Genomic DNA, 8,633 nt, shown 5'->3' with positions numbered 1-8,633 from the left:
AGGTGCGTACACAGGGAATCACAGTAGTAAGTTACGATACTACAGACATAGGCTTTGCCCGTAAGGCACATGATGATGAATACCACATGGATGGTACCAAAGAATTTATTGTAAATGTAGTGGCAAATACACTGAGAATAGCTATCATTAAAAAGAAATTAGAAAATTACTCATGTTTAAAGTATGTGCTTTTTTCCACCACCTTTACATTAGGACTAGTACCAACATTTTAAGTACTGAAATACTTAATGGGATGGTCCATTTTCACATCATTTCATGACTCTCTTCAAAGCAGCTGATCATGAATTGCAGTTTCAATTATTATTCTCTGTTTTTATCAATTCGGTAATGATCTGGAGAATCTTGTCATCTGGATGGAAGAAGAAAAAACCAATGAATAAATTCAGCACTGACTAATTTTTCAGTGTATACACATGTAAACCACAGGTATATTTCATTAAAAGATTCTTTTAAATTAGAATACAGAGTTAACACCAGCAATATTCACTTACAAAACTAGAAATGCCTCTATTGTTTCTTAAAAATTCTATTCAGACAGTAAATTTCCTTTTTCACCTACCTCAAGTCTACTTTTTGACTCATCCATGTACTTCAGAATTAGCCAGGATGCCAACAGTATGGGCAAGGAATAAAGCACTCTTTATCTGTTTTTCCATGTTTAGTTCAAAGGAAATAAAAAAATTTACCAGGGAAGTGCTCTACGAGAAGTGTGGATGGCACAGTGACAGACCTCTCTGCACAACAAAGGAATCAAACACCAATTAACTGGACAAATAGACTAAATAGGGGCTACATTATTTGTTAGAGGTTTTAACAGCTGCCTCTGCTTTTAATCAGTTGGCCTGATATTGTGACTTCATAACTACTTTCTGAATAGCTGTAATTATCAGGACTCCCAAGACTGAAATTCTTATCTTATTAGACACTTCAATAAGAAAATGGTCTATGTTTCAATGACTGGAATGGAGAATTTTGATAACTGGGCCCATGGCCTGACACTCAGGCTCTTGGAGGCTATAGTGGCATTAAAAAAAAAGGAGTGAGGGAAGAAAGTTCACTGGCTGCAAGGTCAACATGACAGGTCTAGAAAGAACTATGATTTTTAGTCTGAGAACAGTATAGTAAAAGAAAATAAAAGACCAACTTCAGTTATTTCTTTTTCAAAAGCTTGGTGTCCCTTAGATCCCAACTTCTCTTACTCTAAAGTCCAGAAAGAGAGGACACTAAGGTACTTCATCCTCCCTGAAGTCAAAAATACATGCCTCATCAGAGAGCAGGTTCCACTTTTCCTGTTATGGCAAAGAGAAGCATTGAGAGCATTTTAAAATTGATTTTTTTTAATTTAAAAGTTGAGGTTCAACCTGTCCTTAATATAATGTATTTTTTGTTTGTTTTAGGCTGTGTTGTAGTATACAGAGTTCCTCAAGAGAAGAGCCCACTTCTCTTAATATGTTAAGACCTGATTTAAGTTTCCAGCAGTTCAGGAAAACTAACAGTTAAGTGCTTATTCATTCACCTTCAGTTATGGAAATTAACATAAAGTATGAGACTTCAGGGCAGTAGCACTAGACCAGTAGCTCCCCAACTTGCCTACCTACTAGAATTAATTGGGATATTTGTTACATATAATCACATTGAACAAATTGATCAATTCTTATCATTAAAAACAAGAAAATCAAACTGATGTGATGCAATGGGAAGGATATAGCACCAACCAAAAAATATTCTTTTCCTAAAAACCAGATTCTAATCAAGTCATTAGCTATAACTACTGGTTTTCAGGAAATATAGAGAATGTGTATGTATGTTAGTTGCTCAGTCACGTCCAACTCTTTGTGACCCCCATGGACTGTAGCTCACTAGGCTCCTCTATCTGTGGAATTCTCCAGGCAAGACGACTGGAGTGGGCTGCCATGCCCTTCTCCAGGGGATCTTCCCGACCAAGGGATCAAACCCAGGTTTGCAGAAAATATAGGGAACAGAGAAACATTAAATTAAAGCATGAAGATGCAACTGCCCAAACCCTAAAGGTAAGAAATTCCACCAGAAAAACAACCTAGTTTATTAAAAATAATTGCATTTAAAAATGGGGCTGGTAGTACAGGGGAAGCGTTACAGATGATGATTTGGCAAGTCTGGGAAACACTATACCAGATTACCCTGGAGGAGGGCATGGCAACCCACTCCAATATTCTTGCCTGGAGAATCCCCATGGACAGAGCAACGTGGTGGGTTACAGTCCACGGGGCCGCAGAGTTGGACATGACTGAGTAACTAAGCACAGCAAAGCACATAGCAGACTAAGTGGCAACTCAGGTGTCCACTGCAGATTTCTGTTGAAGGATTACAGACTAACAGCTCTACATTTGGGAGACTGGTAGAGAAAACATATTGAGAACCTCAGAGAAAGTTTCTCTTTCTTAGAGTCAAACACTTACTTTCAAGAGACATCTTAGGGTTTTCAAGTTTTTTTCTTAAAACAGAATCAATGAGAACTCGTAGCTGCTTGAAAATGACAGCTATTTTAACAGGTGCCTGTTGAGAGATGACAAACTGAAAGTTAATCCCAGGGAGTATGAATGCATTTAAAAAAATCAAGGTAAGCATATATGCCTTACAATGTGCTTTAACACATATTGACTTAAATATAAAATATTATGGGAAAAATAAATTACCTCCTGCAGCTAAGAGACATAAACTTCAATTTCCTTATTAAGTACCCATAAACTTGATACCTCTTTCCAGAATAAAGCAACCATTTTGCAATTATTTTCTTCTCTTGTATCAACTCTATGGGAGTGAAGACTACAGTTTCGTTTTTGTGCTTTTTGATTTTATTGCTCAAAAATGCTTCATTTTTTATTTTAGCTTTCTGACTCTGTGCTTGTGCTTTCAACATTTTCACAATGATCTTCTGCTCCTCGATAAGGAAAGCATGCTTGTTCTGTCGTGGACACATTTAGCACACATGGAAACATCACAAGCCCAGCTGATTGTGTTTTTTCATTTTAGACAACCTTATAAGAACTTTAGGTCTCACAGCATGAACTCCTTGAAGTCGGCCTGAGCACAGCCCACATGTGGATTCTGGTGCTTTCCCCACCTTCTTGGTATAAAGGTAAACAATTCCATTACCAGGGATTCGGCACAGCCTGGTTTTGTTAGAGGCTGGACCATCCTGAATGCCTCTAGATATCGTCCTCGGAAGAGGAAGAAAGAGGGCTACAGGTTTTAAAATGGAATTTTTAAAATAGCTTTACTGAGAAATAATTTATAGATCACAAAAATGTACTCACTGTGTACAACTCAATGATTTTTAATGCACTTATAGAGTTGTACAGCCATCACCACAATCCAGTTACAGAACACTGTTACCATCTCCCCCTCTTTGTGAGAAGTGCACGTATTTTTAAAACTGCCTTTAAAATTTACATCTCCAGTCTTAGACAAACAGCTATCATGGTATATCAGAGCAGAATGTATTAGAGTTGCTTAAAGTGGTCAATGTTGATAAGTTACAGAGAAATAAACTTATTGTTGGTAGCACTGGTTGGTCTAATTTTTCCAGAGGAGAATTTTAACAGTATGAATTAAATGAATTTGTGTCTTTTTATAGGTGGCATGATATAGCAGAAGGAGCACAAGTTTGAGGATCTAGGTTTAAACCTTGCTCTACCATTAACAATCCATGTAAGCTATTTAACTCTCACTCAGCTTAAGTGCCTTGTCAATAGAAAATCATCTAACAAGGTTGTTAGGGTATTAAATTAGGATGATCCATGTAAAGGTAACTACTGAAGTCTACCACATGGCAAATCGTTATTACTGACAATAAATGTAATATGCAATTAGGAATATAGTTTGATTTTAAAACTAAACAGATTTAAAACCATACAGGCAAGATAAAATACAGACATCTTCTATTTAAGTCAAACCATAGGAAGAAATTACGCAAACTCCAATAAAATTTAAAAAAAAATCTACCTCAATGGTATGGTAGTAAAATTTTAAGATCAGTTGTAGCATGTACCTGAAAATAGATCCAGCCATCAACAGAGATAAGGCGTTCCCGGTGCTGAACTTCTATATCACCACCAAAAAGTAAAACTGGAAAAGGGGTTATTAGGGTAGTTTCCCTCAAATACACTCGGGCATATCGTATCTGTATTAAAAAAAAAAAAAAAACAACACTTAACAGCCTAAAAAAATTAAAAATTCAGTCTGTTTCATGTAAGCATTTTTCTACAATTTGCTACTATTTTAAACTGTTTTATAAAGCTACATGTCTACATTATGTTGCACAATCTCTTTTATAATAATCACAGTCACCACCTGTGTATTTATACTATTATAAGGATTTCAAACATTAATCGTAAGGCTGAATTGTATACCTTGAACATAAAGGATGACTAAGCAGTGTTATGCTAATACTGTTAAGTAATTAGTGGAAAGATAAAATTAAGTTTCAAAGTGTCTGGTTTCTACAGCAAGGTTCAGCAATGACCATTAGTCAGGAATTTGTCTTGTTTTACATGTGTAAGTTTGCTGATAAGCTGGGAGTTACTCAAGCCAATGCTTGAAATTATGGATCTTTATTAATTTAATGAGCTATGATTCAAAAGGTTGACTGTTTTAATCTACAAACATTTGCTATTAAGTTATCTTAGGTTGCATTGTGTCTCAGACTGTTGTAACATCATGTTTAGTTCTATCCCATTCCATATTCCCCTTATTTGGAGATGTGGAAAAAAGACATGTCTATATTTTTGTTGAGAAACCATGAACATCTTGATTTCAAATATGAACAAACATGAATAGCTCAGTTTAAGAATCAAATATAGTATTTGGTGGGCATCCAAATTTGTTATGACTGACTTCTAGAATAATGTCCGGAATACTGGAATTAGAGAATGAGCACTTTACCTTCTCCTGGTATAAAAGCCATCCATATATCTGCAAATCTCGATTTACTGAGGATGGATGTACTTGTGCTTTGCCTTGGGCTGTCTCCACAATGCAAGCCAATTTTTCTGTAATATCAACTGATTTTGTATAGATTATCTTCCCCACGTTGTCATACAGTCCAGCAGTAAGTACAGCTTTAAGAAGGGCAATTTCTTGGAAGGAAAGGGTCTGTGTGGCTCTGTTTCCTTCGAAGCTATTAGAAGTTGTGGATGATAAAAATCCTGCTGCTTTAACCAACTTGATTAACTCCTGCTTTACATCCTAGATTGGTTTGTTAAAAAGAGACACAATCATAATCAATTTAAAGAAGCTGCCAAACAACCTTGTACTTTGTATTACTGTTTCCTATCAAAATGGACAGGATTCCAAAAAGCTAAAAAGAGAATTACCACATGATCTAGCAATCTCACTCCCGGGCATAAATCCAGAAAAAAATGAAAAGACTAATTCAAAAAGATACATGAACTCCAATGTTCATAGATGTTTACAATAGCCAAGACATGGAAGAAACCCAAATGTCCATCAACAGACAAATGGAGAAAGATGATAATACACACACACACACACACACACACACACACACACACACACAATGGGATATTATTCAGCACAAAAAAGAATGAATTTTTGCCTTTTGCTACAAAGTGGATGGACCTGGAAGGCATTATGCTAAGTGAAATAAGTCAGACAGACAAAGAAAAATACTATATGTTATCATTTATATGTGGACTCTAAACAAAAATAAAATTAGTGAATGTAACACAAAAAAGAAACACAAACATAGAGAACACATTAGTGGCTACCAGTAGGGAGAAGGAAGGAGTGAGGGGCAAGGTAGGGGTAGGTGGCTGAGAGGTACAATCTACTATGTGTAAAATAATTAAGTTACAAGGATATGTTGCCAGCACATGGAATATACCCAATAAAACCCAATATTCTGTAGTTAACTATAATGGACTACAATCTTTAAAATTTGTGAATCACTATGTATATACCTGAAATTAATATTATAAACCAACTACATGCCAATTAAAAAACTTACGGAATTTAGCATGCTAAAATGTTTCATTTCTAACCTTATTATAAATATTAACATTTGTCAAATATTTTCCTAATCCATCATATTACTAAGTAAAACCAGCAGCATGAAGTATATACCTCTGTGCGTTCTTGTTTTGTTTTTTTAATTTTTTTGGCCACATCTCATGGAATGTGGGATCTTAGTTCCCTACTGCTGCTACTGCTAAGTCACTTCAGTCGTGTCCGACTCTGTGCGACCCATAGATGGCAGCCCACCAGGCTCCCCCGTCCCTGGGATTCTCCAGGCAAGAGTACTAGAGTGGATTGCCATTTCCTTCTCCAATGCGTGAAAGTGAAGTCGCTCAGTCGTGTCTGACCCTCAGCGACCCCATGGACTGCAGCCTTCCAGGCTCCTCCGTCCAGGGGTTTTCCAAGCAAGAGCACTGGAGTGGGGTGCCATTGCCTTCTCCGTTAGTTCCCTGACCAGGGATCAAATCCATGACCCCTGCATTGGAAGCACAGAATGCCGGCCACTGGACCGCCAGGGAAGTCCTTGTGCATTATTCTTTGAATAATACTTTATTAGTTTAGCAAACTCTTTAGATTAGGCATTTCATTAATGTATCAGTTTATTTTCAAGTTTAACACAGCCAATACTTTGAAGAAATGTCTTAATATATTACTATTCCTCAAGTTCCAGAAATATATAATAAAACTTTAATAAAAGTGAAAAAAAGAAAAAAAAAACTCTGCCATTTGCAGCAATGTTGATGGACTAAACAGTATGCTTAGTGAAATAAGGCAGAGAAAGACAAATACTGTATGATATCACTTAACTGTGGAATCTAAAATAAACAAACGTATACAGCAAAACAGAAACAGACTCACAGATATAGAGAACAAAGTGGCTACCACTGGAGGAAGGGAGAGGGGGAGGAGCAAGATAGGGATATGGAATTAAGAGGCACACACAAGTCTGTATAAAACAGGCCACTAAGATATATTGTACATCACAGGGAATTACAGTCAGTATTTTATAATCACTTCTAATGGAGTATAATCTAGAAAAATACTGAATCACTATGCTGTATGCCTAAAATATTATATTATAAATCAACCATACTTGAATTAACCTACGAATGTCTAATATGTGAAAGCAATAAAAATGTGCCTGAACATATTTTCATCCAGTGTATCTACTTTAACAGTAGCTCTGCTTTCAATAGGTTTACTCAGAAAGGATGGTCACATAGAGACACTGAGGAAGAATTACAGAGGACTCTGATCCTAGACTGCAAGAATCGTCTTCTCTTGTCTCTGGGAAACAATTTCCTAAAGAACTCTGACAATGTTTATTAATGGCAACCATCTAAACTTGTTGCTTAAAATCTTTTTCTACCTTTAGTAATGCCAATCAGCTAAAGTACCATAGGGAGGATGAGCACTTTTTTTAAAAAATCCAATTTTATTTATTTTTTTGCCTTTTTTTTAAAAATTGGAGGCTAATTACTTTACATGGGTTTGAGTGGACTCTGGGAGTTGGTGATGGACAGGGAGGCCTGGCGTGCTGCAGTTCATGGGGTCGTAGAGTCAGACACGACTGAGAGACTGAACTGAACTGAATTACTTTACAATATTGTGGTGGTTTTTGCCATACATTCATATGAATCAGCCATGGGTGTACATGTTCCCCCCCCCAACCTGACCCTCCCTCCCATCTCCCTCCCCGTCCCATCCCTAAGGGTCATCCCAGTGCACCAGCCCTGAGCACCTTGTCTCATGCATCGAACCTGGACTGGCGATCTATTTCACATATGATAATATACATGTTTCAGTGCTATTCTCTCAAATCATCCCACCCTTGCCTTCTCCCAGAGTCCAAAAGTCTGTTCTTTACATCTGTGTCTCTTTTGCTGTCTCACGAGTATGAGCATTTTTAAAGTAGACAGGATACAAGTGATTAAAAGATGAAGTTTACATTTAGGATTTCCTTGAGTTTTCTGGTTGGGGCTTCAATTCCAGAAGAAAAATCAGACAGACAGTTGCTGTAATACCACAAGACTGGTAAAGAACTGAAAACCCTGTAGCCTAGGGGAGGTGAAGACAAGGCTGATAGAAGGAAGGGATTGGGAGGCAAAATGAAGGTCTGGAGGAAGTGGAGGGCAGACAAAGGAGTGTTGCTTATCTCTCCATATCTTGAACCTGAGCCAGATAACCTTTTTTTTTTTTCAGACAACCTTTTAAAATATGAGCATAGGATAGGGGAATTATGTGAGAGGTAAGTTTATTTTTCTGAATGCTTTTATAGCACTTCTGCTCTAAACACCATTTCCCTTTAAAGTTGCACTACACTTGAAACATACCAACCAATTTTAATGTGTGGACCTTGTGTGGATCATGATTTGAACTAGCTGTAAAAGAAAAAATTATGAAAAATCAGGGATATTTACACACTGTATAGTTGACGATATAAAGGAATTATTTTTCGAGGCATGATAATGCTAAAGAAAAAAACGAGTCCTATACTTCAGAGATATATAACAACCTGACATCTGGGATTTGCTTCAAGATAATCTAGAGGGCAGACAGTGGATTAAGGGGAGTATTAGTAAACAAGATTGAGCACA

The 8,633-nt window shown here is 36.8% G+C and overlaps 1 protein-coding gene and 1 long non-coding RNA gene across 5 annotated transcripts in view; one reads left to right on the top strand and one right to left on the bottom strand.

The window, feature by feature from the left end:
- Positions 1-89: 89 nt before the first annotated feature.
- Positions 90-8,633, bottom strand: part of DHX29 (DExH-box helicase 29) — a 54,424-nt gene continuing 45,880 nt past the window's right edge. For 2 of the 4 annotated variants that reach the window (XR_011249708.1, XR_011249709.1), the window contains exons 24-28: positions 4,945-5,247; positions 4,052-4,183; positions 2,460-2,556; positions 581-755; positions 90-370 (exon numbers count right to left, since the gene is read on the bottom strand). Coding sequence is in view for 2 of the 4 variants with exons in the window: in XM_069556522.1 (XP_069412623.1) it covers positions 315-370; positions 2,460-2,556; positions 4,052-4,183; positions 4,945-5,247 (588 nt within the window). In the remaining 2 variants the exon portion in view is untranslated. The remainder of the gene's footprint in view (positions 371-580; positions 756-2,459; positions 2,557-4,051; positions 4,184-4,944; positions 5,248-8,633) is intronic. The other 2 variants (XM_069556522.1, XM_069556523.1) reach the window with 1 other exon arrangement.
- Positions 3,060-8,287, top strand: LOC138422002 (uncharacterized). The gene is made up of 3 exons (XR_011249710.1): positions 3,060-3,139; positions 3,638-3,711; positions 8,239-8,287. It is a non-coding gene; the product is annotated as an uncharacterized lncRNA (long non-coding RNA).

Source organism: Ovis canadensis, chromosome 16, assembly GCF_042477335.2.
Source record: "Ovis canadensis isolate MfBH-ARS-UI-01 breed Bighorn chromosome 16, ARS-UI_OviCan_v2, whole genome shotgun sequence".
Taxonomy (NCBI): domain Eukaryota; kingdom Metazoa; phylum Chordata; class Mammalia; order Artiodactyla; family Bovidae; genus Ovis; species Ovis canadensis.
The sequence above is the reverse complement of the archived record's forward strand: the minus strand, read 5'-3'. Positions and strand labels throughout refer to the sequence as shown.